Source organism: Palaemon carinicauda, chromosome 8 (assembly GCF_036898095.1).
Source record: "Palaemon carinicauda isolate YSFRI2023 chromosome 8, ASM3689809v2, whole genome shotgun sequence".
Classification (NCBI taxonomy): domain Eukaryota; kingdom Metazoa; phylum Arthropoda; class Malacostraca; order Decapoda; family Palaemonidae; genus Palaemon; species Palaemon carinicauda.
Window position 1 is genome coordinate 140,113,623 of NC_090732.1, and position 20,000 is coordinate 140,133,622.

Sequence of the window (20,000 nt, forward strand, 5' to 3'; positions counted from 1 at the left end):
AATATATAATTTGAATGTAAAAATTTTAGGGGTATTAACCATAACCTAACGCCAAATTAAAGAAAACCTACATAACCTACAAAAATTATATATAAAAAAAAAATCTATCTAAATGAAGTCAAAAGAAAACCTCTTTAAAAAAAGAAAAAAAATGCTCCATTGACATTAGAAAAAGGGGACCAGTTCTGTTCAACGAAGACCACTTAATATTCATGGCGGTCAAACTGTGGAGCAGTCATGCATGTTTTACTTTTCAACTGGCCAAAGGATTAAAAAAAAAAAAAAAAAAAATTCCAAACGCCAGCTGCCAACCAATCATTCATGAGGTTCAGAAGACTCGCATGGGGTCCCTCATCATTTTATTCCCACGTCTCCTTGCTAACTTCACACTCACATACATTATTCAGCAGTTTGAAAAAAGGGCTAAAAATAGTAACTAAATTCTAATTCTCGACAAAATCAAAACATAGGACAGGGCATTTTCACAAGGCAAATGGTAGATGGTAAATGAAGGAAAGGAAGAATATAAAATATTTCTGAAAAAAAAAAACGTACACTAAAATATCAATTTTCCGTGTGTATATGATGACTAAAATAAACCCACATTTTATGAAAAAGTTAATTCATTCCGAGCCTTCGAAGGCAGAATCTCCCTTCCTCTTCCGAAAAAATTGTATTTTCTGAAGAGGAAGGGAGATGTTCCCTTCGAGAGCTAGGCATACAATTTCTTTTTCGTAAATTGTGGATTTATTTTATTTAACAATATAGCCATTTGCATAGAGGTTTCTAAGGAAGATCAAGAATGCCGATGCCGATCCCTCATAGCTAAAATCTAATATCTTCCCGAGGTCTAATTTCTGCAGCAGACTCTTCGTTTTCTCCGCGATGGCCTTCGCGTGATTATGCCTTGACATCAAGGCAAACGCATGCGAGAGGCGATGGTGCTGGGTGATAACGGGAAGAAGGATGAGGCGGAGAGTGGAAAAGAAGAATGGAGAAAGAGAACGTGGAAAAGGAGAAGGGGGATTATCAATGATGATTTTCAATGCATCCAGAGTGAAGAGATGATTATCGAAGAAACGTTCCGATAATTGGGAATATGATGAACTATATCTTGAATACTGAGCACAGGGTTCGTTGTAAACAACAAAATACCTTGATAGAACAGAATTGGTAAAATAACAAAACAGCAGAAGGAACTTAAATTTTTGTAGATTTAAAAACTATTCTACCTTAATTTACTAAAAAACACAATGAAAACCAAAATATTCAACAACAATAAAGAAGAAAATGAAAATTTTAGAAGCTGCATCATACAGCAATTAGGAACATTTTTGTCATCGGTAACAATTCCACCAAACAACTAATTTGGACTATTGACAAACGAGGGTGCTTATCCCCTAAATTTATTTTGTGAAAGGGATGTAGATACTCCTATTCAATCAAATTGCAATCGCCAATCACAATGAACGATCAATTAGCATGTCAATTATATTACGTCATATATAAATGGTCAACCTAACTTTTCCACTTAGAGTTATAGCAAACGGAATTTTCTCAGTTCCACATAGCATATCAGAGAGAGAGAGAGAGAGAGAGAGAGAGAGAGAGAGAGAGAGAGAGAGAGAGAGAGAGAGAGAGAGAGAGAGAGAGAGACAAGCTATGGGTTGAAGAATGGAGAAAGAAGTACTGTAGATGTAGTCCATACTCTATTAAACAAAATCTTGATCCTCATTAATGCCATATAACACATAGCTACCTCTAACTTTGAAAACTAACTTAATTCCATCAACTTTAAAGTGCCTACCAGGCGCCGTTTACATAATGTGAGAGAACTTCTGGGAAAGATCATTAAGCATAATCCAGCTGAAAGATTAAAGATCTCTAATTGTAGATTTTGTTTCTTGTACTTCCTACTATTCAAGACTGAGTCGATATCATTAAAATGATTGAAGTTGTTTAGATTGCTTAATAAATGCGTATGCTAATTAATTTATATGTTGCAAATGAACACGAGTTTAGATTGCTTAATAGACGTATAATCAGGCTAATTGGGTTAGAGGATTTAGATATCTAAAATCAGAAATAATTCGCAGAATATTCCAAAAAGTATCATGACATAATTCGCTGCATCAAAAGCATAAAATAAAAAGTTCTCTCTCCGTACACTTTTGTTAAAATACAATGCAAGTGCCGCTCAGTATTTCACAAAATAGCCTACTAAGAACAAAACTGAACAAAAATATTAAAATGAAAATGCCGTTAATTTAAAATTCAACCATTGATACAGAAGAACCTTTTCTCTTTTTTTGCCATGACTGATACGCACACAATACAAATTATGCAAAGGCTACTGGGGATAACACTTGTCAATTACTTAAACCAAAGTGAAAAACAATGCATTTGCAATTAAGTACCAACCGCTAAAAAAAAAAAAAAAAAAAAAAAAAGCATAAGCATGTGTTAAATGGTTACATTACATAAAGTACTGAAAACTATCCTGAATCAAACCAGGATACGCTCATGCCACCAATTCTACCAAGTACAGAGAAAAATAAAAGTAAATCTCATTAAAATAAAAATCCAGAACGATAAAATGGGAAAAGGGAACTTGTCTTTTTCAAAGTGTAATCTAACGAATCTTATTAACACCATGGTTAAAAAAAAGTATCTATAAAAATCATTATATGACACCATAAAGTTACACCTCACCAGTCTTAAATCATAGAGAGAGAGAGAGAGAGAGAGAGAGAGAGAGAGAGAGAGAGAGAGAGAGAGAGAGAGAGAGAGAGAGAGAGCGTAATCTAAGGCGTATTAATGACCCTTGAAGAGTCTGCTAAGATGGGAGGTGACGTAAGCTGGCAACCATACTTTCATGTTTTTTTTTCTCTCTCTCTCTCTCTATTCGTCCTGGAATTCGAGATAAGGAGTAGGAGGATTAAGGCGACACTACAGACTATCCAGACTTCTCCACTATGTTCCTTTCCTAATTTAAGAAAGTTTTTACTGGTAATATAAAAATCAAATAAACTGACACACATATACACACACACACACACACACACACACATATACATATACATATACATATACATATACATATACATATACATATATATATATATAAAATGTGTATGTGTGCGTGTTATATATACATTTGGGTTATTTTGGTGTCACACCGTCCTCGAAAGAGACCGATTCGCTTATCAACGCCTGAGTGACTTTGTGATATCGTGAAGGTGCAGCTGCGGAAGAGGAGACCGTATTTCGCAGTGAAGAGAATGGACGTCTCCCTTGAACCCGAAAAGAAGGACGACAAAACCGGACTTTTGCTTTCGACGTGAAAACTTGTCCCTGATCAATGCTCGACTGACTGTTGTAGTATGATAAATCCAAGGTCTATATATACCGGATAAATCCTACTTTACTCAAAGCAGAATTCATGTAATACTAATTCTAGTTCATCATAACTATTGTTTCTATTAAACATTTCGATCCTCACAAAGATTTATCAAAAACAATTAACTTCATGGTACATATGTATTGTAATATTGCAAAAAAAAAAAAAAAAAGGAGGAACATACCAAAAAAAGTTATCTTCAATGATAATTCAATTACATCACTCAATCATACTTTTACGTTTATTAGAAAACGAAAAAAAGTAAATTAATCATGTGAATTTTTAAGAACGCCTTTAGTTCATATGGCACCTTGAACTGGAACAGCAACAAATAAGTTTATAATAGCCGGTGGCAATGTCTCTGATAACGGAAAGACGAAGGGCTGGGCTATCTTCTCCTCTGCTCATTTCATTCCATCACTGTCCCTCCTAGACTTGTCCTACATCCTAATGTTCACCTCCCAGTTCGTCTGTAGATCACCTCATTACTCGAAATCGATTCTGTTGGCTTCTCGAACCAAATACACCAGCTTTAAGGTATGTTGCAAGTTTTTAAACTTTGATTTTAGGGATTAAGTTACACTGTTTATGGACCATAGTATTTACCTTTCATTGGCGATCACCAATCCAGGTACCGATTAGGACCACCGATGATGATATAGATGATATCAGAGAGACTACTACTAATTAAGAGAAGCATTCACCTGCTGACTAATTACCAAAGTCTATATTTGTAAATCTTGGCAATCAACGCGAAATACGCCGTGTGATACTCTAAAAAACTAAGGATGTATACGTCAAACAGATTTTGTAAGTTCTGTAGCATGTAGGGTTTCCCTGTGAGATAAGACCAGGAAAATAGTCCTTAAAGTAGAGTCAAGTAAGCTACAACCCTAGTTGGAAAAGCAGGGCGTTGAAAGCCCAAGAGCTCCAACAGGTAAAACAACCCAGTGCGGTATGGAAATAGTGAAATTACAAATAAACAGCATGAGAGAGAGTAAAAAATACACTAACATAGTACCAACGTTAAAATAGATTAGTCATACATATGATACTTATGAAACGAAACATAGTATTGTGGTGGCCGATGTGGTAACGTCCCTGACTGGTGAACGCCAGACTGGGGTTCAAGTCCGGCTCAAAATCGTGAGTTTCTTTGGTCACTGCAACCTCATTTATCAGCAAGCATTGCCAGGCCATCCTTGGTCCTTGCTTGGGTGGAGAGGGGGGCTTGGGCGCTGATCATACGTATACTGTATATGTTCAGTCTCTATGGCATTGTCCTACTCGATAGGGCAATATCATTGTCACTGTCCCTTGCCCCTGCCATTCATAGATGGCCTTTTAAACCTTTATGTTAACCTGATCAACAGTAAAGCATTTGAAACAAATTTGAGCTTCTGAAATTGCCCCGAATTAACACAGATTAGGATAAAATTATTCAGAAAGCTGGTCACAAATGAAATAAAACTTTCAGAACTCTTAGTACTACGTATATAATGGTACAGTCTGGGAAGATCTAAATGCAAAATATGATGAGAATTATGAAAAATCTTATGCAATACCACTTAGAACTAATTGAACGACGATGACAGAAATTAATATCTAAAAGAATTTAACAGACCGGAAGGTGATGTTATAACTAATTAAAATGAAAAAAAAAGCAATAATAAAACCTTCACAAAAGAATTTACAGACGTTCTGTTTTAATTCCCTTATTTGAGGAAGCAATGATAATGAAACCGAAGTAAATATCCTTCAATAAATAAAGACACTGAAAAATAAAAAGATCGAAACTTTAATTCACATAAATGTAGATTCGAATTTGATGATCTATCAAAATGAAATAATCGCCTTTGATATCCTGAGAGAGAGAGAGAGAGAGAGAGAGAGAGAGAGAGAGAGAGAGAGAGAGAGAGAGAGAGAGAGATCTAAATACGAATGCAGATTACAAACCCATAGGCTACACATATTTTACTTAATAATTTTGTTTAAATAAACTAAATGTAAATAAACTTTCCATAGCATTTTCATGATAATCAATCCAGATAAATTTATAAGGTTAGCCCATTTCCCCTCTAGTACCAATGTTCAGCTGGGTCGACTGGTGGTCAACAAGTCTGGATTGAACCACAGACCCTGCAAGCATTACAGCATACACCTACAGTACCCCATTCAAGAGTTACGGCTCGTTTTTTTCTTCTTCCCCACAGCGCTATGGAACCCACACATAGAATACATATTTGTGATCTAACAGCATATTTAAAGGGGGAAGACTAATCCATACAGTATGTAACCTATAGCGTAAAATTCGTTGCCCCATATATAATTATATAATAAATAAATAAATATAAATATATACACAATTATACATATATATTCACACACACACACACACACACATATATATATATATATATATATATATATATATATATATATATATATATATATATATACAGTCATACACACAATGAATAAAATAAGTAAATTTTTTACGTACAGGTACGGGTTGATATATCGACAGAGAGAGAGAGAGAGAGAGAGAGAGAGAGAGAGAGAGAGGAGAGAGAGAGAGAGAGAGAGAGAGAGAGAGAGAGAGTCTTAAAGGATCAAGTCTAAAACCTAGTAAGAAGTCGATGGGATTCTAACACGAAGCTCTTAGGAAAAAATGGGGCGGAGAAAGGATATAGCCCAGGTTGGCTGAATAGCGGGAGATAAAAAAAAGGGAGGAAAAATATAAGATCATATCCGATTCGGATTTACAGTCACAAATATGGAGAGAGAGAGAGAGAGAGAGAGAGAGAGGAGAGAGAGAGAGAGAGAGAGAGAGAGAGAGAGAGAGAGAGAGAGAGAGAGAGAGAGAGAGAGAGCTAATTAGGAATCTCCAAGAGCATATTCTACCACCTACATGCCTTATTAGATAATGAAAAGACAGAAAGGTAGAGAAGTCCCGTTTTACGTAAAGGCTATAAAGGTGATGGCATGGTACGAGAGAGAGAGAGAGGAGAGAGAGAAGAGAGGAGAGAGAGAGAGAGAGAGGAGAGAGAGAGAGAGAGAGAGAGAGAGAGAGATACTAAAGGACTGCTGGTTCCACTCTTGAAATCAATGACAGGGCCAGAGTGAAGCTCAACTCCTAAGGGAAGCTGGGAAAGAGGGGGTTAGGTTTGTTGCTGCCACGATTGAAGAAACGAGGGGCCAGGGGGGGGGGGTGGGGGGGGGGGGGGGGGGGGGGGGCTAGGACGGCAGGGCACCAACGCACCGAGTAAATCTGGTGTTAGCGTACTACAAGAATAATCATATCAACGCAACGCACATCCTAAGGTATAAAAAACTAAAACACCTTGGATCCCTCTTTCCCTCGTCTCAAATACACAACTCACTCGTCCGTTATATAATTTTAAGTAATGTCACATAACTGATATAACATCTACCAACGTACTTAGGATTTTTTCCCCAGTAGGATAAGATTGGCATTTGAAAAATAAATCAAATTATAGAGATCTCTAAAATTAGTGCATGGTGCAAATTATGATTACAAGTAGCTGAAGGACAGTGGTTCATCAACATCCAATTCTCTGCATTAATAATGTTTCTTTATATTCAATTCCTTTAAAAATTCAGGTGTGATTCTAAAATGCAAATTTACTAAGAGATTTATCGTCAGTTTCTTTATATATATATATATATATATATATATATATATATATATATATATATATATATATATATATATATATAAACTTATTTGAGAGTCAAGATTTCCGGTGATCAATCTATCCTAAAAAATAGTTTTAATTCCTTCACATTCTATCTTATTTCGAGTATTGTTTTCCTGTCTTAATTTGACTTGTAGTCTATTAAATTTCTTATTCCTGATCTTGATATTCTCTGGCATCTTCGTTCAATTATGCAAGTTAAAACAGACTTTTCATAATTTTGACCATCCTTTGCATTCGGATCTTCACAAACTGTACCATCCTATACGTAGTGATATTTATGCAATAATTATAAGTCTTGCCTTCTCTATCATAAGGCTCGACACTACACAGTATTGTAGAAGTTTTTATTCCAGCTGTGATCAAATTTTGGAATGATCTTCCCAATCTGGCAATCGAATCGCTGGAACTTCAGAAGTTCAAACTTGCAGCAAATGTTTTCATGTTTCACAGGTTTACACAAATCTCTCTCTTCATAGTTTTATATATGACAGATCTAATTTAACGTGGTTACAGATTTTAATGAAGTTTTATTTTTTTACTAATTACTTCTCATATACAGTTTATTGATTTTCTTATGTCCTTCCTCAATGGGCATTCTACTTTTCCAACTAGGGTTCCAGCTTAGCTAGTAGGTAATGTAATAGTAATATCAAGAGATTTGTTACCATAGGAAGAAACGTAAGACCCACTTCCTTTTCATCAAGTTTTTCAATGCTCTTTCCACTGTCATTTTTTGTTATAAATTATAAATTTCATAATGTCGTTAAGAAACTCTGTCTTGTTTCGCCTCTGCTGCTTATCAAAATGAACTGTAAACTTACTGATATATAAATCACAAGAGATTTTAATACTACATGCCTGTCTGCAAACTTGTATAAAACAGATTAAAATAATTTGCACAGCATGTTACTATTTTACTATTTCTCGTTCTATAAAAGGCTAATTTCCTATATCTAGTACTTTATGGGGAACCCGAGTAAGCCATATATGAATTTCAACATTGCCAGGTATTTTGGCAGAGTTTGACCTCCTATGTGATTTGATATACTTGCAAGCCCTACTATGTCAGAAAAAAACATCTCATATAATCTAAACAAGGGGCATAGAACACAATCAACTTTAGCTGTATTACGTAACTTATATAAGAAAAGCCGAACTCCGATAGAGATGAAATCTTAAAGTTACCCTTCCCAAGCTAGTACATTTTCTTTTATTACCTTGAATGTCTGCCAGACCCATTTTCTATGAACAACTTTAAGGGTGAACTTACCTTCGGCTATGGGTGAGGTAGGGGAGTCGGGCAAAAGGATGCCCTTTTGTACTAGTTCTTCTTTGTTGACCCGCATCGAGATCTTTCTTTCTAAAGCTGAAAAATACAAGAAGGGCAGAGGGTTAATAATTTAGCAAAAATACAATTAATAAACTATTGCAGAAAAATAAAAGTTTTAATGTCACATCGTGGCATACAAAATAAACCCAAATATAAGCAAGATAAGGTATTCAGTTAAAATTTGTAAAAAAAAAAAAAAATCTATAGTTAATCATTTTTCCAGAGAAACAAAACTAAGTATGTCTACTAATATATTCGTATAGTTAACGAACAAAAAGGTGTAAACCTTTCGATTTTACTTTGAACACGTGGTGAATATGTCAAGCATTAGCATATAAATACATAATGTTCACTCGTAATGACAGAAGAAAATAATTGTATTGAACAATATGATTAAACAATAAACCAACGTTCAAATTAGAAGAACTAGATTAAGAATCTTATCTGACGTCATATTTTGTGAGAAGTTAAGCAACCAGTTGGACGTGAATTTTAAACCTCCCTGGAGGGCCCTTATCTTATACTCTTTCTACTCGCTCAAGGTATTTATCAATATATAATCTGTTTGCATTACGCCTTTTTATTATACTGTGCACAAACACACACACACACACACACACACACACAAAAACGATGGTGGCGACTAATTTAGCCGAGCAGTCTTCACCACATTACATTGAACAATATTGAAAAGAGAAAAATATACGCAAAGGAACGAAGTCAAATTTCAATGGATATTGCAAGGATCGGAAACTTAGGATTATATGCCTTAAAATGTGTCTACACTTTAGCATTAGACTAGAAGACCTTATGCAACCGCATTGCAACACTAACACGTTAGCAAAATAATGATATCAATATTGTACGGAACTAATATTACTCTTCGATAATGAAGAAAAGGCATTACGGACAATCGTGGAGGTTATTCAATGAAGCATTAAGATACAATTTCAACTCTCAGAAGAACTTTTATAAAAAAAAAATGTCAATAATTTCCCTTCATCTTTTTTAAATCTGAATAAAAGCATAATGAAAATTCTTTCGAAGAATTATGGCTGCTGAGGATGCTAGGAATCATTAATGTTTGTGCTGGCACATACTGTTACCTGGGAGATAAGACTGTCATTAATGTTGTTGAAACACTGATTGAACAACATTCCATTAATGGAGGATAAGAAATTAAAAATAAATAATTTCCAAAGTATCTGGCACGATAATATGCTTTACAAACTTTGCCCAATTCTTCCGGTACCATGACAAGATAAACCTTATGAAGAATCCCTAAAGAAAATATTAGTTGCCAAGGGATTTACCAAAATGCAGCGCATTTCGCAGTTGAAATATTAGCATTTTTTTTTCTTTTTCTTTTAGGCAAAGTTCAGCCTCAGACTCAATCATTACGACAATCTAAGATATATACTACACTTCTCAAAAGCAGCACTAAAATCCCGGTCAATCATACTAACTTCATAATCAAAATCTAAGGATTTCTGTACTACACTGGAAAGGGAAAGAAGTACAATATAAGCACCTAGACACTTGCAGAAGCCAAACATTATACAAAAAAAGTAAAAACGCCGAGTGGTGATCTAAATAGACGAGAGAGGAGAATATGGATGATTATGATGATTATTCTTATCATCACTTCCTAATCTACAACCCTAGTTGGAAAAGCAAGATGCTAAAAGCCCAAGAACGCCAACAGGGAAAATAGTACCATGAGGAAAGTTAACAAGGAAATAATTAAAACTACAAGAGAAGTCATTAACAATTAAAATATTTTAAGAATAGTAACAGTAGCTATAAAGAATAGTACCAGCTCCTATAAAGAATAGTACCAGCACCTATAAAGAATAGTAACAGCACCTATAAAAAAAACTGAAAAAAAAAACAAGAGGAAGAGAAATAAGACAGAATAGTGTCCGAGTGTTCACTCAAGCAAGAGAACATTATCCCAAGACAATGGAAGACCATGGTACAGAGGCTATGGCACTACCCAAGACTAGAGAACAATGCCTCGAATTTGGAGATTTTAAAGATCAAAACACCAGAGACTTTTGAGAACGCTCTTACAGTATATATGAACAACTTACCGCCCACATCAATAGACAATGTACTGTATATATCCCTGAAACCTGCGCCGTGCTATGGCACTATCAAAGATCAGGGAAAAGTGGTTTGATTTTAGAGTGTACTTCTCCAAGAGAGCTGCTTACCATAACTAAAGTCTCTCTTCTACCCATACTAAGTGCAAAGTAGCCACTGAACAATTACAGTACAGTAGTTAACCCCTTGGGCGAAGAAGAATCGTTTGGTAATCTCAGTGTTGACAGGTGTATGAGTACAGATGATAGTGTGTAAAGAATAGACTAGACTATTCGAAGTTTGTCAAGGCAAAAGGAAACTGAGCCGTAACTAGAGAGAAGGATTCAACGTACTACTGTCTGGTCAGTCAAAGACCACAATAACTCTCTCGCGGTAGTATCTCAGTCGAATTGCATTTCGTTTACCCATAATGAAAATGGAAACCAAACTGAAAAATGAAAAAGTTTTTCAAACTCCCAAGAAGACCATTAGAAAGCATTAATCAATGGGATCATAAAATCATATTTTAAAAGATAAATTTTTTTGTTATTATGATCTATCAAAGTACCAGTCTATATGGTTATTAGCTTGATTAATTTACGGATCTTTCTATAACAATTTGACAAAAAAAAAAAAATAAGATAAGCCACTCATGATTAAGTAGAAACAATAGAAAATGCGCAAGAAAACCCTAGAGGGCTGAACCATTATCTCAAGCACGAACAAAATACGAGTACACTAATTGCCCAAAATGTATTAATATAGAAGGAAAAAGTTGGTGAGACAACAGAGCAGGAGAATGATTCTACATTATGGGGAAAGCAGCAGGGGCGTGTATAGACAAGATGTAAGACTGTCAGATAAAGTTTCAAGTTATCCCAAAGCAAATACTGTAATTAACAAATTATTACGATAAAAGTTTGTTAAATACTGTGGATAAATTATACATATGTATATATCATGTATATGTATAAACATACATAGAAAGGTAAACGAAAGAAGAAACTTCGACATTCTCACTTATGTCGATATAAATCACTAAGCTTTTGGAAAAATATCTACTCATGAGGTCTAAAAGTCTTGAATATTAACAAAGGAATACACATATAATGGCAAAATATTCCAAATTAAATCTAACCGTGCAAGAATAAGAGGCAATGAAACAATATGATTTACAATAGACTATAAATTTCTAGAATGCTAAAAAAAAATAGAAAATATAATTGGATATACCATAAATGTTCCATATCAGATTGATACTGTACCAGACACATAACTAAGATTAAAATGGTTTGATAATATAAAAAAGGATGAAGTCGTCAAGATTACTAACAACCTAACGGTATTGAGGATAAAGCTATCTAATATCTGAAACTACTGAGTACGAATTGCACTTTTATTTCGTCATATGAACCATTAATCAGAGGGGTATCCCAGTAATGTGTACTAGACCCAATCTTATTCGGTATATATAACAAGTCTATCAAAGGTACCACAATCAAGTGAAATTCATGCTATTTACAGATGAAACAAATTTATCTCTCCATAAATGACATTGATGATACCGCTGAAACTTTAAACTAGGTTCTTACCATTGTTAAGGAATGTGTGCCAGTTAATTAAACGTCTAAAACTAAATGAAAATAAAGCTTAGTTTATGGTGGTAGGAAAGAAAACCAATTTAAGAAACTTGTGTGATATTCAAATGACATCTTGGTCCCGATATTAAGTAGAATTCCTGACCTAGGTATTTATCAATTGGATGTAATTTATCTGTGCTAAAAAATAATGTAGTAAGAATCGCTAGATATCACCATAGAAATTGTTTTTGTAAAGTAGTATCCGAATGAATGTGCTATAAAGAAACATGCAATTAGCTGTGTTATTATCAGAATTGGCAACTGTATCAATCTACTGTTTTACAATCTAACCAAAGTGCAACCTAAACTACAGACCATAATAAATAGAGAGAGGTTTACCCATGTACAACTTGAATTGCACTGGCTACTCAAAGTCAGAAGAGAGTTTATATGTGGAATAACTCATCAGGTTATCATATCCGGAGGTCCAAAATGTCTAAGAGAATTCATACACATCTTGCTGCCAACAGTGTCGACACGAGAATAGTTATAGATAGTTTGAAGCTATTGGAGCTACGATGTACCTCTGCGGCAGGTTCTAGACTAGAGCTTTCAAATATAAGGCCACATGACTATATAAGCTCCCACTAGAAATCCGAAGGACTGAACATGGCCTTCTTTGATGGAGTTGAGAATGTTGTTGTTTTCTTAATACTTCGATAATAATCATTTGATAATTCAAGCAGAATACGCTGTGATACTCTAGTATCTGAAAATGTAGATGATAAACAAATTTTATATGATATGTAGGGCACAGGGCTTCCATGTCTGACAGGACCATGAAAATAGCCCTTAAACACGAAGTTTACATAGAGCACAGAAAAACCGGGCAAGAACATAAATAACCGAAACAAAACAAAAAACAAAAACTTTACATTAAAGTGATCGCTATTTGCTGAGGGTGTCACGAATAAGTTTCAATTGTTAAATTAGTATTGAGTTACTGGTGTTTGCGAAATGGTTATTCTTACTTTAAACATTGTAATTTATATGGCTGCCTGGAGTATATATATTGAGGCCTCGATCTCTTCACAGTTGGACACAGGAATTCCTGGCACACCTCCTTCTGAGGAAGTGTACCCTATCACACCCTAACTGCGCAGCGAGTAACCAAGCAGTATAGGGAGAGATGGCAAAGGTGGTGCTCGGGCCACGCAGAAAGTGTGTGACAGGTTGCACTTCATCAGGGTGTACCAGGAATTCCTGTATCCAACTGTACATGTTTATGTAATACTAATTGTGCAAAATGAAAAAACAATTTTGTTTATATGGAACCTCTTCTGTCGAGTTTGCAATATGGAATGTAATGTTAATTCTCGGTTCCAATAAGTCATCGGACTCGAGTAGAACAACGTTTTACGGTACTCTTTCAAGACTGAATATTTTGTTAGGTACAAATATGGTTGCAAACAAACCATCAACTATTCTGATTTTAAAATTGTACCCAGTCACCTAACAGGTATTCTTTATCTTACCTCAAGTCTCTTCATTTAACAACTAATCCCAACTTTCTCTCTCAACTAGCTCTGTTCCTGTATGTATTGCTAAACAGTTCATTTCCAATTTTCTAAAGACTAAATCTGTCGTTGGACCCTTCCCTAACATGTAAATTTCAGTCTGGTACTTAACTGAGTAAGTTGTGCGCTCGAAATCGCCTTAAGCAAAATGAAAGAATAACTGCTCACATTCAACCTTTCAATGACAACTGGTAAAAGATTGAATATGCTTGAAGGAATTTCATGAATAGCAACAGCCTTACATGGATGCATGTGTTGAGAAGTAAAAATAAAGCAAAACACTAAATTTTCCCCCTTCATAAAAAGATTCGAACAACTAACTAGAAAAGTGAAAGAAAAAAATTAAATTTGTGAGAGAGAGAGAGAGAGAGAGAGAGAGAGAGAGGAGAGAGAGGGAGAGAGAGAGAGAGAGAGAGAGAGAGAGAGAGAGAGAATTTTGGATGAATATTCAAATCTGGTTCATTTGCATATTATTGAATAATGGGAACGCGAACCTTATTCATTTAAGCAAATCGCCTCTTATGAATTTAACATGATTAGTGGCAGAATTTATTTCGCCATAGTCATCGTCCATCAAAGTCTAAACAGCTTATCTCTGCCAGCGTTTCCTTCCCCTCGGAATGACAAGCCTTTGAGGCATGGAGATTCGCAGCTTCTTTATAGTTTCAAGGAATGAAACATTCTATATATATATAAAAAAAAAATCTAAAAAGAAAAGAAAAAAAAACTTCAAATTAATGTTTGCAAAATCAAACCTTTACTTAAAGCTGGGAACTTAGTGAGGTATAAGCAATACACTCACTAAGAAAAATCGCCCACCCATCAAAAAATCTCATTTACATTAACTACAGATACTTATGAAATATGCACATACAAAACAGAGAGAGAGAGAGAGAGAGAGAGAGAGAGAGAGAGAGAGAATGCTGGATATTAATAATATTAATGATGTGTGTCTGAAATGGTCTTACATGATCGTTTATATAAAGCCCTTCGTTAAAACACACAAACAACTTCCCATTCTCAGTCCTAGGAAAAAAGTCGCTCCCATGAATTCTGAAAGCTGACAGATGAATTACCAAATTATTTTTTACATAAGACATTAATCAAACAAAAACCGTGACACGCAATTCCACATTATATAAAGCACCAGAAAAAAAATCTTAGAATGCATCCATTACTTCTGAGCACATTAAACCGATTCTTTGCTTAGTCTCAAGAGCCATTAAATATTCCAAAGCAATGAGTGGCTTTTCTAAGTTTATTCTCGAAACTAAAGGGAAACCTACCAAAACTGCTTATTGTTAAAATAAAATCCTTTTACGCAACTCTTAAGAAACCTTAGATGGATAACATTTTCTTTTACACTCTCACTCTCTCACTCTCTCTCTCTCTCTCTCTCTCTCTCTCTCTCTCTCTCTCTCTCTCTCCCCTTGCTGAACATAATGGTTATATATATCAAATACACATACTGAATTACAACTACACAAAAAGCGCTTACATATATTCCTATTAAATATAAATAATGGTGAATTTTGAACAATCATACGTCTTAAATCGATGTTAAAAGCTTCGCAGTGATATCGCTACTGACAATTATTGTCTATATTTACTCTCAAAGAAAATAATGGTGACAAGATTGAAGTCGTTTATGCTCGAAGTTTAAGAGCATAATATCAACGAACAATTTCGCACTGATATAAAGAAAAATTACTAGTTACCGACACCAGAAATTTGTTCTAGTGATAATACTTTTCACACTTGAAGGGAATAAGGGCTCAAGTGACACCACCTTTGGCACTTAAGAGGAACCGACTCTAGTAACGACACAGCCATTAGCACTTGACCGAAATTTATGATCATGTGACACCGCCTCTAACACTTGACCGGAATTGGGAAATACATTATTTAACATCCATCGTTCAATTTCCTACCGACAACCGAGGAGTTATGTTACTTCGAGTTGTAATAAATTTGAAAAACACGGACTATTAGTCCTAATTTTCCTGAGTGTTATATCCATTTTCCATCGGAGACATGATATAACTGCAAAACTTAAATGTAAGGCAACAATGTTTAACTAGAATTTCATTTTTTTTTTTACATATTTCAGAGTATTTATAAACAAGACAAAAACAGAAAAAGAATTAAAACATCAGTATTGTTCTTTTGATATCAATTAAGTGCCCTTCAAGAAAAAATGTATACAATGTCAATAAATGTAACCAGAATACATACAAATTCACTGGAGAATGCAAAATTAAAAAGTATACAAGCATCAGGCTAAATAACGGCAACTAATAAGCAATGTAACCAGCGAATACTTAAATATTTTCGGTAAAATAATATTCTACCATCGCACAAAACTTAAAATTTGGAAGGGTGAGAAAAATTACACCTTCAATGGAGCCAAGGGGAGCTCGTTCCTTTGGGAATTCCCTTAGGCACTGGGATGCGAGACTACAAATAAATAATGCGATTTAGCCGCCCCCCCCCCCCCCAATAAAAATTTTTTAAAAGTTTATCATCATTTTCGGAAAGTTACTAGTCCTAAGTTATCACCACCGAAACGTCTCTAAAGAAAATATTTCGATAAAAAAAAAAAAAAGTTTTATAAAAATAACATATATATTTAGGAAATCACACAGACGGCCGAAATCCTACATTCCGAGTCCCATCCCATCTAACTACGCATCACTCAACCTTATCTTTCCTCATTGATCCCCGAGGGACCCACCCACCCGTCACAACGTCTGAGGTTACACCCCCGGCCAGGGTCTTTTCTTCCCCCAACCCCTCCATCAACATGACACGGCCTGAAGGGCCTCAGGGGAAAATATAGGTAACGAGCATGGGGAAAAAAATATTAAAAAAAAAATACCGACACGAAAGAATGAGAATAAAAAAAAATACTAGGTTGGCACCGATACATAAGGTGAAAAAAGTTATGAAATTGAGACAAAGAACTGGCTGGAGAGAAATTCCAAAAAATACATAATTGATTATATGGATAAAAAGATTATCACTTTACCTGCTACATATAGTTATGTAGGACTACAACACGACAGGCGGTGGACAACATATATTCAGTGAAACACCACCATTCATATTATCAAACATGTAATATTTTTATGCTGATTATTAGTTAGTTGTTATGGTTACTGACATGTGGCCAATCATTTCTTTATAGTATGTTCATGTGTTATAGAAATTTGGCACTTTGCCTCCTTTTGCACCATTCAATATACTCAAAGAAAGGATACAGATATAGTTAATACAAAGTGGTAAAAATAGGGTGATTGAATTGATGGATGTATCTGTTTTAATTTGTATCAGGCAAGATGTTGAGCACCATTGAGTCCATATAAAGCAACATACGATGCTTAAAAACAAACATTACATAGAATTCATACTTCTTTCTATGATGCTGGTTTTAGGCCAACCAACACTATCACTACTAAATCTTTTTTCTTTTTGCTGAAAATCCATATTAGTTGAATGTGAAAGTAAGAGGATAAGTAGAGATGAATAGCGTGAGAACACGAAGAGATCGTGTAAGTTTGAGAATGCTCGTGGACGAAACTGTTGCGGTCGTAATACAGATAATATAGAGGCTGATGATCGAAAAGACGAATGGGCTGGATGGTATTCGAAGTGGGATACTGCAGTATGCTGGTGACATTATGATTTATCAGCTGAAAAACGTTAAAAGCGGGAAAAGATTCCCAGAGAATGGACAAGATGAATAATTCTTCCTTCATATGAAGGTAAGGGTACTTAAGACGACTATAAGAATTATGAGACTATAACATAATTCAGGGCAACAGGCATGTTTATGATAGGGAAAGTAAGGTAGACGAGTGGATTTTCATGGTATCAGTGAGGGGCTGTCAAGGAAGAGGAGTTGTGCATCAAGTGTTTGGTATATAAATTTGAAAGTGAAGAGAAATACGTATGAGGCTATCTAGGCCTTTGCAGCGAGGATGACCTGTCTGGTGTAAAATGTATTCTAAAGCAAGGATGTAGGATAACAATAATGGTCGTGAAAGGAGTGTGGAATGATTGATGCTATGAATATAAAGTTCTAATTAGAGATAGTGAAGAGAAACTGCAGAACCTGGTTAAAGGTATTAAAAGTGTTTGCAAGAAGAGAAAAAGGAGTAAAAGACAGATTATGAGGTTGAATAGTAGCCATAAAGAGGGAACAATAAATGTTAATATGAGAGAATGAACGGGGTTCGTATAAAATCTGGGAATATGATGAATACTGTAAACAGTTTATACGCTTAGTAAGCTAAGCGAGGAAGGCAGGACTACAAGACAACGTGGGAAAATATGAGAGGATTGGAAGGAGAAAGAATTGAGGTAAAATCCTTTAAATATTTAGGAACTGTGATCTCTAATACAGGGTCTTTAGAATTCGAGTTTAATGAAAGATTGAAAAAAAAAATCAAATAAGATAATGGCTAGGTTAAATGAGATTTGGAAATCAAATCGCCAGTTATTGCATATAAAAATCAAGCTATATATCAGTTTAGTGAGATCGGTGTTATTCTATGGACACGAGTTATTGTATGATAATGGAACGATCTCCAACAGATTGAGTAGGTTTGAGAACAAAGCCCTGAGAAGAATATTGGGAGTTAAATGACAGGACAGGGTTAGAAATGAAACTAGAGAGATTACTAGAGTGCTGTATGTGGATGAAATCATAGTGAGGGGTAGATGGAGATGGTTTGGGCATGCTCTTCGCACTCCTCAAGAGATTAGTTCACCAAACATTAAACTGGGCTCCAAAAGGTACAGAAGAGTTGGAAGACCCAGGCCTATATGACTGAGGACTATGAAACCTTTAGTCGGAGATAATGGATGGAGAAGTACTGAATTAAAAGTCAATAGACGTAAGAGATGAAAATGATATATATAAAAACCAACCTTACATTCCAAATCCTAAGAGTTGATCAAATATTGAACGTTTTGTCTTTTCTAACCTCAAATCTATTTCCTACATACGTTAAACTTATAAGTCCGTTCAAAGTCTTTTTATAACTGGAAAGGTTATTTTTCATTTTCTGATAAGATTGTTTCAAATAAGTCGTTAACCTTTCTCGAGAACCTCTTCTCTCTACCACTAGTCCCGTTGCTGTTTTATTGAGAGAGAGAGAGAGAGAGAGAGAGAGAGAGAGAGAGAGAGAGAGAGAGAGAGAGAGAGAGAGAGAGAGAGAGAGAGAGAGGACATATTTCATTTATCAAGGAGATCAAAATTTCCGACCTACTTCTGTTTTCCAAGAGTTCAATAATCTCGCCTCTTTCAGTGGCAAATCTTATTCCCTTCTCGGAATGAAATCTCACTTCCTCCTTTCAAACTTCTTTCCTTTAGTCTTTTATAAAATACCAACGTTTGTTATTGAATCCTTTGGGGAAATCAATGGCAAAAGTTTTCCCGGTATGATCATTATCAATAACTATTAATACAATCATGATACTTACATCTCGAAGTGGCCTCAAACTTCTCGGATTTCTTCTTTCTCTTCCACTTCCAAGGCTTAAAGAGTCTTCCAAGCGCTGAAAATTTGCTGCTTTTGGTGCGTTCCGCAGGGGGGGTCCTGGCCCCAGACCCCCCATTACCCGGAACACCCCGAACTGCACCATTTGTTTTGCCACCTTTCGCTGAAAATAAAATGAAAAGAATTAGAAGCATGAACCAATTTATGACAAAACAATGCAATAAAAAACCTGCATATATATATATATATATATATATATATATATATATATATATATATATATATATATATATATATATATATATATATATATATATATATATATATAAATCAATTTTACTAATGGCGCTAGTAAATCAGTAAAAAATATGGATCACGTCAAAAGTGGTATTAAAGATTAGCAATTATTTAAAATGAAAAAATAAATGGTAAAACACCAAGTATTATCAAAGGAACCCTTCAACACCTTTCATGAAAAATAAACAATAAAAAGAAGTAATTTTCTCTAAAATACAAATGTTTTTGTGCGTGTGAGCGACCACCTTGACATAATGATAAGTCACAACATCCGGCAATGACATTTCAAGATTGAACTTAACTTCAAAGGAATACATGCATGTTCATGTCTTACTATACTATTAAGATTAGCATTTATCATATTTATCAACTCCCTCTATTAGCCGTAAAGCTTACGCACGCGCGCACACGCAATGGCCTCCTTGGTGGAGCAACTCTTAAATACCTTACACTTGACGCGCACTCTTTGAAAACCACATGAAAAATAGGGACCATAACTAACATA

At 35.0% G+C, this 20,000-nt stretch overlaps 1 protein-coding gene across 12 annotated transcripts in view; it reads right to left on the reverse strand.

Annotated features, from left to right (window-relative positions):
• Nucleotides 1-20,000, reverse strand: part of LOC137645986 (phosphatase and actin regulator 1-like) — an 868,819-nt gene that overhangs the window by 116,843 nt on the left and 731,976 nt on the right. For all 12 annotated transcript variants that reach the window (XM_068379094.1, XM_068379105.1, XM_068379095.1 and 9 more), the window contains 2 exons: nucleotides 19,182-19,361; nucleotides 8,393-8,488 (listed from right to left, as the gene is read on the reverse strand). In XM_068379094.1, the coding sequence (XP_068235195.1) occupies nucleotides 8,393-8,488; nucleotides 19,182-19,361 (276 nt within the window). The remainder of the gene's footprint in view (nucleotides 1-8,392; nucleotides 8,489-19,181; nucleotides 19,362-20,000) is intronic.